The 22,220-nt window shown below is 29.8% G+C and overlaps 3 protein-coding genes across 11 annotated transcripts in view; 2 read left to right on the forward strand and 1 right to left on the reverse strand.

The window, feature by feature from the left end:
- Nucleotides 1–98: 98 nt before the first annotated feature.
- On the reverse strand, nt 99–7,156 carry LOC126917560 (golgin subfamily A member 4-like). Of its 3 annotated transcripts, none has more exons than XM_050724531.1 (9): nt 6,766–7,156; nt 6,469–6,556; nt 6,221–6,315; nt 5,784–6,125; nt 1,980–5,721; nt 1,396–1,712; nt 1,188–1,217; nt 752–1,054; nt 99–466 (listed from the first exon to the last, which is right to left on the reverse strand). In XM_050724531.1, the coding sequence occupies exons 1-9, from the start codon at nt 6,850–6,852 to the stop codon at nt 443–445; spliced, it is 5,028 nt and encodes a 1,675-aa protein (XP_050580488.1). In that variant the 5' UTR covers nt 6,853–7,156; the 3' UTR covers nt 99–442. The 3 variants fall into 3 exon arrangements, with proteins under 3 accessions (XP_050580488.1, XP_050580486.1, XP_050580487.1); XM_050724529.1 differs by having other exon boundaries at nt 6,221–6,390; XM_050724530.1 differs by lacking the exon at nt 1,188–1,217 and having other exon boundaries at nt 6,221–6,390.
- Nucleotides 7,157–7,509: 353 nt separating this feature from the next.
- LOC126917563 (pre-mRNA-processing factor 40 homolog A) lies at nt 7,510–11,123 on the forward strand. 2 transcript variants are annotated; one of them, XM_050724538.1, is made up of 8 exons: nt 7,510–7,649; nt 8,056–8,284; nt 8,357–8,750; nt 8,851–9,288; nt 9,378–9,846; nt 9,919–10,554; nt 10,621–10,767; nt 10,854–11,123. In XM_050724538.1, exons 2-8 carry the CDS (start codon nt 8,146–8,148, stop codon nt 11,049–11,051), a joined length of 2,421 nt encoding a protein of 806 aa, XP_050580495.1. In that variant the 5' UTR covers nt 7,510–7,649; nt 8,056–8,145; the 3' UTR covers nt 11,052–11,123. The 2 variants fall into 2 exon arrangements, with proteins under 2 accessions (XP_050580495.1, XP_050580494.1); XM_050724537.1 differs by having other exon boundaries at nt 7,548–7,721.
- Nucleotides 11,124–12,004: 881 nt separating this feature from the next.
- The window catches only part of LOC126917618 (delta-1-pyrroline-5-carboxylate dehydrogenase, mitochondrial), a 56,571-nt gene continuing 46,355 nt past the window's right edge, over nt 12,005–22,220 (forward strand). For 2 of the 6 annotated variants that reach the window (XM_050724690.1, XM_050724688.1), the window contains exons 1-7: nt 12,005–12,247; nt 13,985–14,198; nt 14,291–14,725; nt 14,857–15,267; nt 15,338–15,516; nt 15,591–15,779; nt 15,845–16,081. In XM_050724690.1, the coding sequence (XP_050580647.1) occupies nt 12,204–12,247; nt 13,985–14,198; nt 14,291–14,725; nt 14,857–15,267; nt 15,338–15,516; nt 15,591–15,779; nt 15,845–16,079 (1,707 nt within the window). In that variant the 5' untranslated portion in view covers nt 12,005–12,203 and the 3' untranslated portion in view covers nt 16,080–16,081. Of the gene's footprint in view, nt 12,248–12,299; nt 12,580–13,984; nt 14,199–14,290; nt 14,726–14,856; nt 15,268–15,337; nt 15,517–15,590; nt 15,780–15,844; nt 17,198–18,195; nt 18,297–18,616; nt 19,516–22,220 lie in introns of those variants that run through there. The other 4 variants (XR_007711007.1, XM_050724689.1, XM_050724687.1 and 1 more) reach the window with 4 other exon arrangements.

Raw genomic sequence — 22,220 nt, forward strand, 5'->3', positions numbered from 1 at the left:
TGAAATTTAATTTTTCAAATTAAACTATTTATAACATATATAATGTTGACAATTTACCCTTCGTTATATAAAAAATTACAAGAAAGTAAATACATCTGTGACAACTTTATAACAGTAAATTTTTATTCTATTAATAAATTTATAAACGGTTATAAAAGTTAATAGATAGTGGCATGCTTATAGATGAACAGCTAATATTTATAATTTTTGTATCATAGAATATATATATATATTAGGAAGCAAGGTAATCACATCTAAAATTTCTTCTACCTGTAAATTGTGTCAAGCTTTTTACAGTATATATTTTCTACATATTATATATCATATATTGGCAGAATAATAGTCATCTTTTTAAAATACATATTCCATAAATAAATACAAGATACTTACAATCTAATATACAAAAGTACTTACACAATTTTTAAATATACAGAATTTTGCACTATGTGAGACCTAGAGAACCAAGCTGAAACATTAAAAAATTAAGATTTAAAGTAGAAACATTTTTAAGATATGCAATATGTATAATAAAAGTTATAAGTTGTAATATATATCAAAATAAATAAAACATTCGAAAAAAGCTAATTTTATTTCTGTTTATTAACAGGTATTTGCTTTTTATCTGTTATAAATTAATGTTATTAATGTTAATGTTATGTTAATGTCATTAATTAATGTTTTATAAACATTAATTAAATAAATATTAATTAAAAATATAAATATTCTTTCAAAAAATTTAAAAACTTTTTACCAATGTCATTTTATCTTCTTCTTTCTTAAGTACTTTTGCTGTTTGTTCTTGATCAAATTTGACAACTGCAGCGATCACTCTAGCAAGCACCATTGTTTCTCTTCCCATCATGTATTCAAATAAAATGTTTCTAAGATATTCAATCTCTGTTGAATCTTCTAGTGTATCATGCCTTAACTTCATTAATTTTCTAAGTTCTGCTAATTCTCGTCTCTGTGCTGTTAGGGTTTGTTGAAGAGTGTGAAAAGAACCAGTATTTGATTGTACAGCTGCCATTGCAACTCGTGAAGTGCTCTCTAATTCCTAAGTCAATTAATAAAAATTAGTAAATTTTAATTTTTTACTTATACTGCTTATTTTTATGTTTATGTTAAAAAATAATGATAAAATTGCAATTAGTAAAATTGAAGTGTTTACAAATTTGAAAGAACTTTACCTTGTTAATTAAATCAGTTTGCATATCAGGCTGAAAGAGATAAGTATAAATAAAATTATAAAAAATGAAAAAATAATTACATGAAATTAAAATAAGTAATATAAATATAACAAAATCTTAAAAGTAAATAAAAAAAGAAATATAAAATAAAACGTAATTTTGTAAATTATAAGGTATTATTATTTTTTATAACTTTGTTGTAACCAACCCTCCTTTCATTTCGCCATTCCTGTGTTAATTCATTAATCTCTTCTTCGTGTTTTGCTTCCAACTTGTCAGTTTTCTGTTGCACAATTGATTTCCATTTCTTTTCTATTTCTTTAATTTCATCTACATGTTCTTTTTTCATTATTGTAATTTTTTCCACTAACTGGTTTATATCTTTTGCTTTTTGTGACATTAAATTTTTATTTTCTAAAATTAGATTCTCAATTTGCTCAGATTTGGCTGTTAATTCTATTTGGAAATCTTTTAATTGCTCTTTATATTGTTGAATAAGGTTTGATTCATAATTTTGCTGACGATCTAAACAGGGAAATGCAATAATATATGTATAATATATTACTACAATATTTTTGTATATTTATTATCATCATATATAAGGTGATTTTTTCACTTTGTATATGGGTTGGGGTTCGTTAACTTAAAAACAATCTCGACGAGATGATAACACTGTATCGGTATATGTAATCTGTTATTACATGCCAAAATATCATCTCTGTTAGAGTGCGGATAATTATATGCACATATATGTAAAATGGAAACAATATTATAAAAAGAATTCTAATTTACCGAATCGTCTTTCTAATGCAGCATGTAACTCTTCTTCCTTATCATGTAACTGTGCTTGAAATTCCTTAACTAGTTGTTTTAATCTCATGCTTTGCTCTTCCTCGTTTGTTTTTAATTCTTGTTTCAAAGTATCTACTTGATTTTTTAATTCATTACTAACGAAATGCATTTCCAGTTCTTTTGCTTGGAATGTTATTAATGCTTCATCTAGTTGTGCTTCTAATTTTTTATTTTTTTCTTCCAATTTGTCATTATTTTTAGTAGAAAACTCATGTACTATTTCACTACTACTTATACTTTTTACTTTTTCATTTAGTGCAGTATTTGTTTCTTTAAGAACCTTTATTTCATTTTGTAATTTTTTAAAATCTTCAACAGTAGTTGTTGATTTGTCTGTTTCTATTGCTACTTCCTCTTCCACTGATGAAGATTTTAACCTTTCAATTTCTTTCAACAATTCCATATTTTTAGTATCTAGTAATTTTAACTCTGCCACTTTTTCATCTACTATAAGTTTTAATTCATCTATTTCCGTTGTTAATCGTTCTTCTACTACATCTTTATTCTTTATTTGAGATAATAATTCCATATTTGTAGATTTTAATATATCAACTTCATTTTTTAATTCAATATTCTTACATTCTATTTGATCTAAACTGGAAACCTTAGATTCTAAATTATTTACATAAGATTGAAATTTCGTATTTATATTTTCTAATTCTATAATTCTATTTTTTAAAGATAAATTTTCAGTAATTAATTCATTGCTTTTTAATTGGTTTTCTTCTAAATCACTTTTTACTTTATTTAAGCCATTTATTTCTAATCTTAAGCTATTAATTTCCTCTTCAATATTTTTTAATCTTGCAACTTCCTTGTCCAAAAGTTCTAAATTCATTAGTAGTTCTTTATTTTTTTCTTCCACATTATTATTATTCTCTAACAACAAATTTAATTTATCTACTTCATTATGTAAACTTGCATTTTCCTTTGTAAGATGTTCTTCAATTTCTTCTACTTTTTTCTTAGATGAAGTTAATTCTTCAAGTTGAAAATTCAGTTCCTTATTGTTAAATTGTAATTCCGTATTTAGTAATATGCTTTCATTTAACCGATTTTTGTATGATTCAATTTCTTTTCCTAATTGTGTATTTTCAGTTAGTAATTGTTGATTGTGTTTGTCATAATTTACAACTTTTTGTTTTAAGTTTTCATTAGATTCATTTAATTCTTGATTATGTTTTAGAAATTCGTTTTGCTTATCTTTTAGATTCTTATTTTCCAAATTGGTTTCATTATGAATTAATTTTAGCTTTTCTAATTCAGTAATGATTGCTGCATTATTATCTTTTAATGTTACTATTTGACAGTTTTCAGATTTTAATATATTTACTTCATTTTCTGATGTTTTTAACTGTTCTAATAATTCTGCATTTAAAGTTTTTACTTCATTAATTTCGTCATTTAATTTTTGAATAGTGGTATCTTGTTTTTGTTTAATAGTTTTTAACTTCGTTAATTGCTGGATTTTTGTTTGTATTTTTTGCTGTAGAGTTTCATTTGACTTTGTAAGCTGAATGATTTCATTTTCATATTTTTCATCTTTGACTTTTAAATCAACTAAAAAACTTTCTTTATTTCCTAATTCTTCATTTAAGGTACTTATTTTTTTATCTTTTTCAGACAAATTTTCATTTAAAACTTTTATTTCTGATTCTAAAGTGTTTATTTTTTCTTCTAATTTATTGGAATTAAGGTTTTCAGATTTTAATAACGTAGCAATTTTTGTTGCTTCTACATATTTCTGTTCTAATTCCTGTAATTTTTTTGTATTACCATTTGCTTCTTCAAGTTGTACTTTCAAATCAGATATTTCATTTGAAAGTAATTGATTCATATCATTAACATTGTTAAGTTCTTCCTGCAAAGATTTAGATTCTATCATTAATAATTTCACTTGTTCAGGTAAATTTCGTAAGTCATATAATTTGAAATTGAGATTATCTATCTCAGCTATAAGTTTACGATTTTTTGTATCAACTTCGCATTGTTGCTCCAATTTCATGGACATCTCATTTAGTTGTTTGTTATAATTTTCCAAACTTATTTCCAAATTAGATTTAAGACATATAGTATCTTTTAATTCGGTTTGTAATTGATTATATTTTTGTTCAAGTTCTTCAAATTCCTGTAATTTAGTTTGGAAATTTTTAATTTGCAAATTTACACTATTCTGAATAATATTATTTGCTTTTAAAAAAGCATCAAATCCATTCTTTAAGACAGAAATTTCATTGTTAATCTCCATGAAGCATTTCACTGTATTGCTTTTAATATAGATGTTATCTTCCTTTAATTTTTTAGTAGAAATTTTATAATTTAAAATATTTTTAATTAAATTATTTTTCTCTTTGTGAAGTGAAGTAATATTAGAACTATCTGTTTGAAGTCTATTTTTAAGATCAGAGATAGTAGATTTACAGGATTGAAGTTGTGTACATACTCCTAATAACTCAGTATTTTTTATTTCTAACTCATTGTTCAATGTAATGATCTCTGTATTATCTTGTACTTTTTCTTTAAGAATTTTCATTTCCGCCTCCTGACTCAATAATCTTTCTTTCATGTTTTCAAGCATTGTTTTATATTCATGAACTTTAGCATTGTAATTTTCACATACTTTATCTCTATCAATTAAAGCATTTCTCATATTTTCTAATTCTTTATCAAGACTTTGTATGGTAGCTTGTAATTTTTCAATTGTTGCTTCTGCTTCTTTCCTTTTTTCTTCAGCAACAATTTTATGTGCATTTTGTTCATTTTGAAGCTCTGTATATTTTAATTTGTAATTTGAAAATTCCATATGTAGCTCTTCTTTATGTATTTGATATTCTTTAGTAATCTTTTGCAATTCTTCTAATTTATTTCTTGTCTCTTGAAGTTCAATTTCCTTTTCATTTAATTCAAACTTTATATTTTGATATATTTCAGTATCATGCACTTTTGTAGTTTTTTCTATGTTTTCTTTATTACAATCTTCTCCATGATGTTTTGAGCCCACTTTTTCATCTAGATCATTTAATAATTGCTGCATTTCTTGCTGTACTGGTTTTAAAGCTTCTGATTTTTCATTTGTTACATCTTGTACAATTTCTTTTTTTTCTGAATCTGAATTTTGAGTACTATGTGATAATTTTAGTTCTTCCACTTCAGCTTTATATTTATTAACAATTTCACTTAGATTCTCTTTATATTCTGTCACATGCTTCAAATCCAATTGTAGCTTTTTGATTTGTTCTTCTTTATCTTCTAATTCTCTGTGTATTGAAAGTTTATTTTCAGCTAAGGATATTACAGACTCTTCCTCGCGTTTTTTTAAAATAATCATTTGATCTGTTAAACTTTTAATTTCTGTAGATGCATAACTTAACTCCTTTTCCTTTTCTGTATAGGAATTTTTTAATGTTTCATACTGAGATTCTAATATATTTTTTTCTGTTAATATTTCAGAAAATTTTTCTTTATTTCGTTTCAAAGATTCTTTATACTTCAAAACAACATTTTCCAATTTTTTTAGTTTATCTTTTAATTGTGTATTTTCCATTACCAAAGCATTTTCTTCAGAACTAATTGATGATCCAGTACTTAGGTCAATGAGATTATCTTTTAAATTTCCTTTATCATTAGTAGTATCTGGTAAAGTAGATTCTAAGTTTGGTCCAGTCGTTTGTAAAAGTTTAATCTGCAATGCATATAACATTAAAATCTGATATAATATATTAATAGTAAATTTTTTAATATTACCTTTGTATTTAATGTATTTATTATGTGATCTTTTTCTTCAATGTCATTTCTCAATGCTTCTTCCAAATGAGCTTTGGCCTGTTGTTCTAACTGACACTGTTCTTTTAAGTCAGCTATTCTTCTTAATACTTTATCTTGGGTTTCTACTAAGACTGATTCTAACTTGCCTTTTACCCTTTCCAATTCTTTATAATGTGTTGCTAAATCTGTATATCTTCCACGATATTTGTGGTATTTTGCTTGCACTTTCCGATATGCTGAATATATTTGATCTTTTGAAATTTTATCTAATTGTGGATTTATATTTTCATCTATCTCACTAGCAGATTGGTCCATATCAGACTAAAAAGGAAATTAAAATTGACAATTAATTATATTCAAATATTAATAATTTTTAAAAATATTATATCTTCTTGATGATAAATATTCTGTAATACCTGTAAATGATACAAATTAGCAGGGCTTTCATAAATTGGAAAAAGAGAAGAAGTATCACTAGTAATACTGCTAACTGATGATCTTCTTGAAACACCTATAGAATTTGACGTAGGTGACATTAAATCTACATTTTGAAAACCATGTTTTGCAGGACTATTTTTGGGAGTTTCTGTAAATAATCACTTTTATACTTAAATTCTTCTTAATTTAAAGTAATAAAGCAATATATAAAAAAAGAAAGGCTTACCATCTCCTTCTTCCATTAAACTAAAATTGTCATTAGATACAGATAATTCTTGTACTGAACTGTTAGACAAAGCAGGAGATACTACCGCCTAAATTAAACCAAGTTATTAATATATAAGATAGATATTTAAATTTTATTTCAATTATATTAGTAAATCAACATATATTTAATTATCAGATATGACAAATGTATTTTTGTAAAAGTAATAATTTTTTTATAAGTACACAATAATTTTATTTTATTAAGCAGATTACAAAATACATAATTTATGTCTTAATTTTATATAAAATGTCAAACCTGTGCTAGTTGTTGCATGCTTGCCTGTAATCTGGCAGGCGATTGTTTCATTTCTTCCGCGAGTTTATCTTTAAATTTTTTGAACATTTTGGCAAAATTTGTATGATATTGTAGTTTTTTATTAAATTATATAAATTTCCATAGATTTTTATTTACATCAAAATTAGGTTGGGATCGAAGACAAATGTCAAAATTTAAACATAAGTACAAGCATTATCCTATATTGTTTGAGAAAGTATTTTCAGAAAATATGCAAATCATTGATTATTAAACACGATATTTAATCCTTTGATACAATATATTTTTACTGCAATATTAAAACTTTCACGTGAGAACTATGTATACGTAGCACAGTTATTGCCATTGATGTTGATAATGCTAGATTGAACTGAAACTATTTTTGAATGAACGTAGATAAACTGGTTCGTTGCATGATTTTGTGTATTGTATATAATTTTATTTCTTTCAATGCATATAATTTTTCTAAGTAATTAGTTAGAAGGAATAAATAAATAAATAAATATAGTCGGAAATAAAAATTATTTCAATTAGAATTGAAATATAATATACTATAGAGTGATCATATAATTATTTATCAAAAAATATTTCAGTTTCTTATAATATTTTTAGAAATTTGAAATATAAATTGAAACGAAATATTGGATCAAAACATTAATATAATAGTCTTATTATAGCATAGTCTTATATGCCAACTTTTAATCTATATATCCACAATGTTCACTCATTTCTTATGGCCATCATATACATAAAATCTAGTTGCTTTCATGCGTTGGTGTAGTATAGTATGGTTGGTTGGTAGTATAAATACAGCGTGATATAGTTTACATGTGAAGTAGAATACCTTTGCTTATATCATTTAATTTGTAAGGAATTACAATAATTCTATTTTCAATGATTTAATTTAAAAGGAAAACATTTTCATTCTGTAGGAAATGGTATGGTATTATTAAACGTAAAATGAATGAATAAGTGATTATGAATAAGTGTAATAACCTTACATATTAGTTCTGTTGTTAATAAGTTTATACAAATTTATTCAATTTACCTTTAAAGAAAATTTTTATGATTTAATTTATATACTCAAAATTTTAATTTCTTTTCTATTTTGTTTTGATAATATATGAGAAAAGTACACTTGAATTAAATCTTCTGAGAATAAATTTAGAAAATAATTTTTTATAATGTATTACACATGTGTGTGATTCCATACATAGAAACATTTAATTTAATTATTTATAAGTTTAACTTGTACATTGTATTATATTACAGGCTTCAAATGATGGTATACCTCCACCCGCTGCGGTACCAGGGTTTCCACCAGCGACTCCAAATATTGCTTCCACTTTTGTACCACCTATTATGCCTACTGCACCTTTTATACCTCCTCCTAGTTTACCACCTGGTCCACCCGGTATAATGCCTCCACAGTTTTCTATACCTCCACCAGGTTTTAGTTTTCCAATTACTGCTGCTCCTCCACCTGATGCTGGAGTCATAGGTTAATACTTTTTTTGATTAAAGGATATTTTTCATCTTAATGTGCTTTATTTAAATGTCATTTATATTTTAGCTGCACCTCCTCAAATAACGGCACCAGGTATTCCTCCACCTGCACCTATAGCAAGTGAAGCCACATCAGGTGTTCAACCTATTGCAACAACAGAAAAAAAGACTGATTGGACTGAACATAAAGCTCCTGATGGAAGGACATATTATTATAATAGTGCTACAAAACAATCTTTGTGGGAGAAACCAGATGAGCTAAAAACACCTAGTGAATTGCTTTTATCACAATGCCCTTGGAAAGAATATAAATCAGAGAATGGAAAAGTATATTATCATAATGTGACAACTAAGGAATCTAGGTGGACCATTCCTACAGAGTTAGAAGAATTAAAAGCAAGAATTGCAGCTGAAGAGGCTGCAGCTGCAGCTGCAGCAGTTGTTGCGAGTGCTACAAATACGTTAGTAAAAATTATATTTATTATAATTCACATATGCATATACATATAATAAAGAAACTTTAAGGTTGTAAATGTAATTATCAATATTTTACCTTTTCAGTATAGTTCCTGCAGGTATTCAACATTTATCTCCAAATATTGCAATTGCGAATACATCTCAAACCAGTACACCAGAACCAGGTGGAAAATCTGCAATTGAACAAGCCATGGCTGCAACTCTTGCAGCAATAAACATTCCTACTCCACCTGCAAAGCCAGATGAAGATAGCAATTCTGCAAAAGGATCAGCAAATGATAGTCGTACCAGTACTCCTGAACCAAAAATGCAATTTAAAGATAAGAAGGAAGCAATTGAAGCATTTAAAGAATTATTAAGAGAAAGAGATGTTCCATCAAATGCTACATGGGAACAGGCAGTAAAATTAATTCAAAGTGATCCTAGATATCCACAAATGAAAAAATTAAATGAACGTAAACAAGCATTCAATGCATATAAGACACAGAAACTTAAAGAGGAACGTGAGCAAGAAAGATTAAGGTAAGTATCATTGTGTCATATTATATAAAACTAGCATATTTTAACAGAAGAAATAAAAAATAGAAATACAGATAAGTTATTTCAAACAGATTAAAAAAAGCTAAGGAAGATTTGGAACAATTTTTATTAGAAAATGATAGAATGACAAGTACAACAAAGTATTATAAATGTGAAGAAATGTTTGGTAATTTGGAAGTGTGGAGGGCTGTTGGTGATTCAGATCGCCGGGATATTTATGAGGATGTTATTTTTAATTTAGCTAAGCGTGAAAAAGAAGAAGCAAAACAGTTAAAAAAGAGAAATACTAAAAGATTAGCTCAAGTTTTAGATACTATGACTGATGTTACATATAGAACTACTTGGCAAGAAGCACAAGCATTACTTTTACAACACGCAGCTTTTGCAGAAGATGCAGACTTATTAGAAATGGATAAAGAGGATGCATTACTTATTTTTGAAAATCATATACGTCAACTAGAAAAGGATGAAGAAGAAGAGAAAGAACATGAGAAAAAACGTAGAAAAAGACAAGAACGAAAAAACAGAGATGCTTTTATAGTAAGTTTTACAAAATTATGAAATTTTATATCACCTTTACTAATGTTTTCAATAAGGACAATTATTTCACAGAGTTTGTTGGATGAGCTTCATGAACAAGGAAAATTAACATCCATGTCATTGTGGGTAGAACTTTACCCGATGTTATCTGCTGATTTAAGATTTTCAGCTATGCTTGGACAATCTGGATCAACTCCACTAGATTTGTTTAAATTTTACGTCGAAGATTTGAAATCTAGATTTCATGACGAAAAGAAAATTATCAGAGAAATTCTGAAAGATAAAAATTTTGAAGTGCAAGTTAATACTACTTTTGAAGAGTTTGCTACAGTCGTATGTGAGGATCGAAAATCTGCAACATTAGATGCGGGTAATGTAAAATTAACGTACAATTTATTACTTGAAAAAGCTGAAGCCCGAGAGAAAGAACGTGTAAAGGAAGAAACTAGAAAGTTTAAGAAATTAGAAACTGGCTTTAAAAATTTACTAAAAACTCTTAATGTTGATTATCAAATGACGTGGGACGATGTAAGAAGTAAGATTGAAGAAGAACCAGATTTCAAAGCAATAACATTAGAAAGCGAGAGAGTTAGAATTTTCAAGGAATATCAACACGAACTTGAAGAAAGCTGTAGTCATCATCACATTAGAAGTAAAAAGAAGAAAACAAAAAAGGTGAAACGCAAGTCACGATCGCGATCACATAGTGTAAGTATATTATACAATTTTAGAGCCTAAATATTTATTTTAAACAATTGTTTTATTCTGTATTAGGAGTCTGAAGGTAGCGATAAAGGTTTGAAGAAAAAAAGACATAAATCAAGATCACCAAGTGTTCCTAGCAAATCGGATAGTTCCGAGTCTGATACTAGAAAATCAAAAAAGAAGAAGAGTAAAAAGAAGAGAGGTCGTAGTCATTCGGTAAGTTCAATTAATATTACAATATAATTAACAATTTTCTAAGTTTGTTTAGATTTAAGTTTATTAATTGCACATGGTTGGTGTAGCGATCACATTCGAGACTTCCGTCTTCTGAAGAATCACCAGAAAGAAAACGAAAGGAAGAAAAACATAGAAGACCTTCTGCTCATAGTGAAGGGTCTGTTACTGAAAATGCTGAGCATCATGAACTTTCAGAGGATGAGTTGGAAAAACAAAGGGCACAACTATTACGTGAATTACAAATGCAGCAAGAAGACAATTAAAAAAAGTCCGATTGCTAATAACATCTGTAATTTTAGATAATTGCAATATTAAATTAAACGTGATTTGTACAAGTTGAATTATTCATTTATTTCCTTAGTATATTGATAAAATTTCTTTATAATTCATAGTAGACAAAAAGAAAAAACAGAGTATGATCAGACAGAGAAACAGAGAATCCTATGATATACAATGAATCATAAATCTATAAAAGTATAATGTACCCGAAGTGAACATTTTGATTATATATTTTTCAAAAACTAAACTTTTTAATACATTGCTTTAAGACCTTGTATCTATCTTTGTGCATTTGATAAAGTATACATTAAAAAAATTGTTTGGGCTACAAAAAGATAAGCGGATTTTTTATATGTTTTATTTTTAGATATTTGAAACAATATATAGTAACAATGAAATTATTTTATTACATTCATTTGGTTTACATTTTGTTTAAATTTCATTAATTTAATTGATGTTACTTTTGATGTATTGATACTATACTATATTCCATAAAAAAGAAACAAAATGTAAACCAAATGAATGTAATAAAATAATTATATATATATATATATATATAGATATTAATAGATTAATTTAAATATGAATCCAAATATACCTCCTTAAGCAGGATTAAAATAGTTCAAATTATTTTTTTCTCGATATTTATAGTTATTAATAGAGAGTTAATAATATTTTATATTTCGACATTTTGATACCGAAATATTTGACGATTCTTTCAATACTTTATGTATTAAATAATCTGTTACAAATTTTATGAAATAACTTCTTGGATAAAATATCTTATAAATGACAATTAATCTATAATTGTATATTTACCTATTTTTGCTGTTATACATATTTTTATTCAAGAATTAACCGACGCCCTACTTTTCGGAATCTTATTACGGCCCTGTTTCATAGTCGAATTGATGGAGGGTGGGGTATACATGGGGGGAGGTTTGGGTCACTATTTGCTCGATGGTTGCCACTGTCGAGTTTCGTAGTTTCGACAGTTCAGCATCCTAATCAGTCTTTACAGTGATTATAGAGAGAAAGGTTTATTGATACCTTTGCAAAATTTTTACGACGAACGTGAAGGTGTTCATGTAAAAAGTTTTAAAGGGAATATAAATCAAAAGAACCAAAAATAGACAATGTTGAGTCTTTGCCGTCAAGCGTTAATAATTAACAGTCAAAAGTGAGTAGCCAAACGCGAAATTACTAACTAAAATTATACGTATAAACAAAACTAAAGCTTTCGTAGTTGGTGTCTTGTGTATTTTATCAGATATGTTAAATCCCACTATAATATATTGATTACTTTCGCGCATTAATACACGTACTACATAATAACGATCATAAACGAAGGGGCGCGTTTATATGTAGATGTCAGCTCATTGGTGTGTTATTGGTCCTCTGATTCATTTTCTTTGTCTAAACTTCTCTGTTCACATACCTCTTCGTCTACGGAAAGGATAGACTACTTTGTGGGCTCCATCGGAATTTTCCGCTATAATATGGACGTGAAAGGTGTTTTTTGGTAGTTTACCAACTATCATACTTTTGTCAATGTATTTTTGTATTTTTCTCTATTTAACTATTTTTGCCGGTCACTTTTCAATGTCCATTTTAATGCATTACTCTTGCGCTTTTTTTTGTAAACCTATATTATAATATATAGAACATATTTGTAAAATTTAATATTAGCTAGATTTGTAGTATTGACTGTAAATGTGAACATACGTATAAGGATGCATGTAGGAAGCATAAACTTTATTATATTTATTATATATAAACGTGTCATATCACTTGTGTATATATATATATGTACGTATTTCGATTTTAATTTGCTTTATTGAATGATTCTCATAAAATTATTCATAAATTTCCAAACTTTGAGATAATCAGATTACGTGTTAACATTACTTTGAAATAATATTTTTATTCATTGTATATATGTGAGCGCCCTTGAAATATATTTTTACAGACCAATACATATGGATAAAGCAGACGGTAACATCTGCTATAATGGACGTTTGTTAATGTATAAAATACACAGCAAAATTTTATGCGGTAGCCCCAATATTCGCTTATTAATACGTAACATTTTTTAGATTACAACTATTTCTTTTCGATTTGTTTGAATTCAAAATGTTACATATAATGTATATCATGTAATGTTTCGCGATATTTTGAAAAGGAATGTATTACTGAAAATAGTGAATCTTTATTACAAGGCCGCTTTGTATAATTAAACGAGCTTTATATCGATTCATTCACTTTACCCATTTAACTTATCCGCAACTTCATTGATTTAATTCAATTGGGATAATTTTCGTTATCAAATTAATGTGTAATTAGTAATGCAGCGATAACTGTAATGACATGGGTCATTGAATTTGTGTTATGTAATAATCTGACCATGATGTCGGCTTGACACATGTAAGCAAGTTTAAAATAACATTCTTCCCTGAAAATAATTTCTCTCTCCTTTTTATTTATGTAAGATATATTTTTGATTTTATTTTAGATTTTAAATAAATAAAAATATTGCTTTTGTGTTATAATGCATATAGAAATAAATAATAATTTTTTATTTTCATAATTTTTGTATTATTTTCTATTACCTTTATCATTTATTAAAATAAAAGATTGGTTACAGAAAATCTTGTGCTGAAGATAACATCATGAGTTTAAGTCTTACTACAAAGTACATAGATAAATATTGACAGATGGTATCAAGAAGCTAATATGTATTCTCTCTCTTAATCTTATGTTCTATATCAGTAAATTTAGATACGAGTACATTTATAAACATTATGAATATATAAAAGGGATATGTGAAAATACTCGAAAAAAATTTTAAAATTGAAATGTTTGATTTCCTAGATTTTTATTACTTGTAATTATATATATTTCATACTTTTCTAAACAGAGTTGGTACAAGATGTTTAGGAACAATAATACCATTGCCAAATCCTGCTGAATTTCCTTTGGAAAATGAACCTGTCCTTAATTATAAAAAAGGTAGCCCTGAGAGGGCAGAATTGGAGAGAGCTTTGGATAAAATGGCCAGTGATTGTGAGGAAGTACCCCTGGTTATTGGAAATGAAGAAATTAAAACAGATTTATGTAGATATCAAGTTATGGTAAGTTAACAAGTACAATATTAAAGAATTAACGTACAGTAAAAAACTAACAATAGAGTATATATTAGTGACAGTTATGATATATATTTCAGCCACATAATCATAAAGCAAAGGTTGCAAAATATCATTGGGCAACACCTGATCTAGTCAAAAAGGCAATAGATGTTGCTGTAAAGGCTCAGCGTGAATGGGAAAAATGTCCATTTGAACAGCGTTTAGAAATCTGGTTGAGGGCAGCTGATTTGATGGCAACAAAATACAGACAGCAATTAAATGCTGCTACAATGCTCGGACAGAGCAAATCTGTTATTCAAGCAGAAATCGATAGTGCAGCAGAATTAGTTGATTTCTTTAGAATGCATGCATATTTTGCCAAAGAGGCTTTAAAATATCAGCCAATTTCAACCAATTCTAAAGAAACATTAAATTCAATGAGATATAGAGGAATGGATGGTTTTGTTGCGGCAGTATCACCATTCAACTTTACTGCCATTGGTGGTAATCTTAGCTATACACCTGCTTTAATGGTTTGCATTTTTTTTTTATTATTTCATTTTTATGTATCTTACTATACAAATGATTTATACATTGAAAATTCAAGTGCAGTACATGTTATACAATAAATGTATATTACAAACGTTGTATCACACATTTTTAGGGTAATGCAGTACTCTGGAAGCCATCTGATACAGCTTTACTTTCTAACTGGTGGATTTTTAAGATATGTAAAGAAGCTGGTGTACCACCAGGTGTAGTCAATTTTGTTCCATGTGAAGGTCCCGTTTTTGGTGACACTATAACTGCTTCACCTCATCTATCCGGAATTAATTTTACCGGATCAGTTCCCACGTTTAATCGTTTGTGGGCACAAATTGGTAAAAATCTGGGGAAGTATAAGAACTACCCCAAATTAGTAGGCGAATGTGGCGGAAAAAATTATCATTTCGTACACGCGAGTGCTGATGTAGAGTCAGTTATTAATGGGACCATACGAAGCGCTTTTGAATTTAATGGTCAAAAATGTTCAGCTTGCAGTAGAATGTATGTTCCAGAATCATTGTGGCCAAAGGTAGATTTCATACATAGTTTTGATTTCAGTCTTTCCAATTTTCTAATTTCAAACACTGTTATATATATAGATAAAGGAAGGCCTTTTATCACTTCGTGATGCACTTAAGATTGGCGACATCAGAGATTTTACCGTGTTCACCGGAGCCGTTATAGATGCTACTGCATTTAAAAGAATTTCTGGTTATATCGAACATGCCAAAAAATCGCCTAATTTAAAAATTATCGGTGGTGGGAAATACGATGATTCGTACGTTTCATTTTACATACAATCTGTTAAATATGTATTTTCTTATTATTTTTAATTCCTTTTCTTTCCATTAGGGTTGGATACTTCATTGATCCGACAATAGTAGAAACAAAAGACCCTACAGATAAGATAATAACAGAGGAAATATTTGGCCCTGTATTAACAATATATGTTTATAAAGATTCAAACCTCGATGAAACGATGAAATTGGTAGAATCCTCGACACCTTATGCTTTAACTGGATCGATATTCTCGCAAGACGAGTAAGCATTTCATTTCGTTTTTAACATATTTGTACTTTATCTCATTATACAATGTTCTCCTTCAGAAAATGGGCGAGAAGAGCTCTCGAAGAATTTAAATATACAGCTGGCAATTTCTATGTTAACGATAAATCGACAGGCTCGGTCGTTGGTCAGCAACCGTTTGGTGGTAGTAGAATGTCTGGAACAAATGATAAGGCTGGCGGACCTCATTACGTTCTTCGTTGGGCATCGCCACAGTCAATCAAAGAAACATTTGTTCCTTTGCGTGAATACGATTATCCATATATGAGGTCTTAGATGTAAGTATTATTAACAGCTTGCAGTTATAACGTGAAGATACATATACTGATGCAACAGCATCTTATATTACAAATTGAAAAAGAGCAGATTTTCGGGTTGTTCGATAAGAAATAATGAAATATCTTCATGCATTCCTCTATGTGAATTCATGAAATTTGCGTATAAGGCGCTATTTGCACTCACAATGCAAGTGACATGGGCTTTGTAGGAATTTATACTATAAAGCAAACTGCTTAAACACAAAGTAATTCACGATAAAGATAGTCGACTTTAAAAAAAAGATTCAAGTATTCAGTGGTTGTTAATACATATACCAATTGAACAGTATTTTTTTGTTTTTAATAAATGTGTTTATCGATTTGATGTTACATAGCGTACAAGGAAGGCGAACATATGAATAAGTACATATTTCTAAACTACTTACAAAGTAGTCTCAACATAAGTAACATAAAAGCAAGTCCACCTTAATACATATTTGCTGCCAATAGATAACACTAATGTTCTGCAAGTTGCAGCGTGTAGAGTCTATATTATTAAGATCAAATGTTTTAGTACAATAATATTTTAATATCTCAGGAATTACTATATGTGGTTGCAAACAAAGAGGCATTTTTTTTTGGTCGTACATTACAGTGATACAAGAAATTTTATAACAATATTATTCAAGTATGGTGATCGAGATAAATAACATCTGACGGTGTGTTTGAAGATTGTGATGAATGCGTACTAGTTAGAAAACCATCTGCTGTGTTTTTCTGACCTTACTTTTTTATATTCTTATATAAATCATTTACAATGGTTGATATTACATTATAAACGTGCAGCAAAGAAAACATTCATTTTACTGTGTAACTTACAAGACAATATGTAGACGCGGGACGAACACAGTAAAATGCAAAAGTTACCCTTAAATCTTTACATTGTGTTGTCAAGCCTGATCGTCGATCGTTTAGGCATGTTATTGTTAATAGTGTGATTGAGATAAAGCATCTTGCAAATCGAACAATTATTAATTATTATTAATTAAATATACAATAATATGTTAGATGTTGTGGCTGATGTTACGATGTAATTTAATTTAAGTGTACCATAGCAATAAAAACACTATACAATTAGATACTTTTAATATAAATTTTTCAATTGACTCATCAGTCATCTTGATTTATCGTTGCGATTGATCGCTTTCGTTAAAAGTAATTTTACATTCCTAAAATTCCGAAATTAAAGATATGTACATAATTATTACTAGCACTACACTTGATTATTGAATAATCTAAGGACCGCAAATAAATGCCACAGCAGGTAAATAGAATGTTCGTCTACTCCTGTATTGTCAGTTACCTTGTAATGATAATGTTGACAATAATATTGCATTCTCAAAAAATGATGATTCCACTTTTATGAATCGATGATTACGTGAATCGTTATTGCAATTTAAATTATTATTATTATATTATTATAATGGCACAGATGGTAATAATTAGATATGGTCTAATGCTGAAATATCGACCGATTATTTCGAACTCACGTCAACAAAGTTCGCAATGACGTCAATTAACATTCACTAATATTTTTTTTTACATAAAACTTAGCTGTAACCTTAAAAACAGAATATCTTTAAAAATCTTTTTCAAAAGTTTCATTTAAACATTTTTGATGTTCCTTAAAAATATTACGTCATAAGAGATCTATTACACTCTGTTCTTAACCTATTCTATTTTATCAACTCTTGATAGTTAGACTTATATCGAGATATTTAAAGCTACAAAAGATATAAATTTTAAAGGTGTACATTTAAATTCGTATTTCTTTATATAGCTACGTTTTTATTTTGAGCTATATAATCGACAAAATTATACCTTTCAAATATTAACATTTTTAAGCATTTTTTCTCAATTTGTAATTGTAGATAAGGAAGGAACTTTATGTCTTTTAATCCCTATGCAGTTCCTGGCCATCAAATTAGAATCACTTAAAACTTTTAATTTTCTTTCCTGTTTTTAGTGATATTGAGAAGCGCGAACGAATTCTAACATTAAAGTTTATTACTTATTACGCTGTTATATATATACATGCTAGTGATTTGTATTTCTCTTCTTTATCTTCTTTATAGGTCTATAGCTCATATGCTTTCCCGTATGATCCATATGCACTGTCTTTGTGTCTGCACTATTGTGTTAAATTTCTGTGTTTTTGTCCACGAATTGAACATAAGTAAGTAGAACGTAGCATTTAAAGATGGGTATATAGATGATTTGATCATGGTCCAGACACTTTCAATAGCATTCAAATTGAGTGAATTATTCAATTATAAGTACGTTTTAGCTTGGTATCCTCGTGTCACTTTCATTACTAAGATTTCGTATTAGTATTTATGAATTGTTTCTTATTGTTGAAATTAAGAACAATTCGCCATTTATTTGATACGATATATGAGTATATGATATACGTATTATAACTAAAAAAGGTTTCTACATGTAACCTGAATTCGATGACCTGGAATGTCTAAAGCAAATTTCGTATTTTTTGTGTAGACTTATCAGCTGGAGGACAAATTACCTCCTCTTCCTTCTCCTCCTCTCCCCCTTCCCTCTCTCACGTCCTGATCGTACCATTTGCATTTTTCACAGTTCCTCGTTTCCCTTCGTTACTTGGTTGCTGGAACTTTACCTTCCGTCATTTCCACTCGACTTTCTTCGCTCCTCCCGTTCATTCCTTCTTTTTTCTCTTTCTATTTCTTTCTCTTTCACGGCACGTCGATGGCGCCGCTTTGACGAGCCCTGGAATGGGGTTGACATTGGAAGACATCGACGGAAGAAGTGGGATTCGATGGCTTAGGAGAAATCGTCGTTAATGGCTTTGCCGAAGGATTTCCTGGCGTTCTCGGTGCTTTTTTACGAGTTTTCCGGGCGCGACGATCTAAAGCGCTCACTCAAATCAAGATTTTCACCTTTTCAACGGCAGATGAGGCGGATGGCCAACCGTCCTCGCCTTGACGCGACGCCGTTTTTTCTTCATCCATCTTTCGCCGCTTTTCGTCCTCCACGATCCATCCTTTCTTTCCTTTCTCTAGTTGAGCCCTTTCAGGCCCTTCCCCTACCCCTCCTTTTTTCCGTGCTCGACTAAATGACTTGTTTTTTCGAGTTCTGCTTGGATCATCTTGTAGCGGGAGGATGAAGGTCCCGTCTTCTGCCCGGTAATCTGAAATTGACGTAATGATGATGGATGCACGGTCACGAAATTAATCGTTCCGTTTTCAATATCCTTGGCTACGGGTTCTACGTTCATCATAAGAGAGAACCGATAGTATTACTCGAACATATCGTAGAAATGTTGAATTGCAAATGTTGTGGAAATTATTCAGCAACGCGGATAAATGTATAAAATGTAAATTGAAACGGTCACTTAAATAATTATTTCGTTCGTAACAGAATCTCTTTGCTTTTATCTTTTCAAGCATATCTTTTCGTTCGATTGTAGATGTAAAATCGAAAGAGTTTCCATTCCACTCGCTCATTACCGGCATATACATTATTAAAGTTCATTCTCGAAAGCAATTGTTTGTCGGAAACAGAATGTCGTTATTATCGGCAAATATCGAACAATGAACGAACAATGAATGAAACCAAAGATTTAAAAAGAACAAAAGAAAATACGTTGCAAATTTATTAATTAGCGTGCAGCCGATTGGTTCATTAAGGGCCTCTAATGGAACACGTGTATTTGAAATTTAAGGATTTCATTGGCAACGGATACAATAGTAAATCAGGAGAATTGGATTTTTTAAAAATCTCATCACGTAATGGTTTCAAGGTTTCAAGAATAGAGAATTTTTAATAGAAATATTTTAAACGTAAATCGTTCGAAAGAAAAATACAATGAATTTTTATTTTAATTAACGCTTGCTTAAATGGAGGAGTGTGTTTCGAAAATCATGATATAAGTGATCTGGAAATGACTGAGTGATTATTTGAATAACATAATTCTCGGTAAGACGTTGAGATTGGATAAAGAAAAAGCACTTGAGTTACGGTATCAGTTCGCAGACGATGCTTATATTCTGCTCTCACGCAATATTAATCGTAGAGGAGCAACGTTTAACCATTTCATTCTAGTGTTTCATACACGAAATAAAATTACCGCTCTTCCATTTTGTCTTGCATGGCTTCCTACATAATTTTCCTTTATCCAACGTCCGAGTAAACAGACAGATGTTTAACGGAAGAGTTGGTCGTCCATCCTACAGAACACTTGTTAATTGTTACGTGAAGTCACATACATATAACATTTATTATCTTATATTACGTAATTATTTTATATTACAAAAAGCAAATGAAGAGGACCTTCATATAAAAACATTTATTTAAATTTTGAGAACAAGACATTCTCTAACGAAAGCAAATTAACGCGAGAGTGACATGTCCATATGCACTCGTATTATACTAGTCTTATCTACTAGGTATACTATAGTTTAGAGATTTCATACGTAAACTAAACAAAGTGGAAACGGTTATAATGAAATTTAAAGATAGTTTTATTTCGTATAAAATATCACACGATATACTGATCTACAGATTTATCGTTCGCTATACAAAAACATTAAAATAACAAGTTTAAATCTACCACAAACCTAACAACTCACCAAAACACCAAACTTAAAACAAAGCGTATCGACAAGGATGCTACGAAATACTTGGAAATAGATGGTTCGATGTTTCGTCTCACGACGAAGACTCTCGTGTCAATATCTCGGCGAAATTCAATGATATCCGAACAAGGCGTGCTCGTCTTGCGTTGCAAGAATACAAGCGACCAGAAGATCGGGGTACGAGAGTAAGAGAGAGAGAGGGAGAGAGAGAGAGAGTAAAGGCGATACTACGGTGGCACTCGTGGGGTGGCGTTGGGTTTTAAAGGGTGGGAAGGATACAATATTTCAGAGTGGCGACAAGGAGCAAGCCTGCTTGCCACTGGCAAATTAATTAAATTCCTAGAGGCTGGCTGGAAAGGCTAAGGGGTTGGTTGGCGAACCGGGCAAGAGTCCTGTGTTCAGCTCGTGGGAATATTGTAATTAAGATATGCACTTCCACCCTCCCATTTTACCCATTGCAGTTTCCACACTCTATCCTCTCACTCTTGCCGCGGTGGATGATTTACGCTTCGAAGGACGCGGTATTGTCTGTTTCGACCGTTTCTAAATTGCATCCTATTATGGTTTGGGGCTCGAGGTTGACGCGCCACCGAGATTCTACTTCCTCTTACGGCTCGCTGCTTCAAATTACTCCACTCTGATTGACGCTTAATGCTTCTGTTTATATTGTGCGGTGTATACATATGGAAATGGGTTGAGCGTGCACGCGAAATAAGGGTCGAAACACGCCGGGGGTTTCGTAGATTTGTAAAATGGTACGATGGCCGAACCAGATGTTCTCGTATTGTCCCTACATTGCTGGAATTTCTATTTCTTTCTTTCTTTTTGCTGTCGTTGCCATGCTCTTTTCATTGTCGCGATGTATTTTTTTTGGTCTCCTTATCCTTTGTTTTCTGTTTGAACTGAAATCTCATTTTCGGTACGTGTACTTTGTTTGTTCTTTTTATTATTGGAATACTTAGCTCGGTGCTAAGTTCGTGCTATTTTCGTGTCAACATCTTTAAATCGTTTTTTTGCTGTTGAAACCTCTTCTACGTGTTCTCGTATTGTATCTTTATCGCTGAAATCAATTTTACTTGTTTATGTATTCCCGAGCTGTATTTTTGCTACTGGAGTTCGCCGTTTCGAAAGTTGTATTCCTCTCTTGTTGCATCCGTGAGCGTGGAAAACTTTTCAAAGTTTCAATTTCATCATGCTAGAGTACCGTACGAAGGTATTGCTGAAAGAAAAAGGCTTGCGGGATTGATGGATTATTTTCCACACTGCGCTGGATTGGACACTCTCCACGCAAGTAGTTGGAATCGGAACTGGTCAAGAATGATTTCAGAGAAAATGTTCATACATTAGCGATCACGTTACCATTGATCGATCACAGGGTAAACGTTAGTAGCATAAAGCAGCTTTGAGTACTTTGGTAATCGCATAAGAACAAAACAAAAGGTTTAGGGAATTAGTTTTACCTAAAATTAGGATCACTTAAAGTAGGATCA

This window comes from Bombus affinis, chromosome 6, assembly GCF_024516045.1.
Source record: "Bombus affinis isolate iyBomAffi1 chromosome 6, iyBomAffi1.2, whole genome shotgun sequence".
NCBI lineage: Eukaryota > Metazoa > Arthropoda > Insecta > Hymenoptera > Apidae > Bombus > Bombus affinis.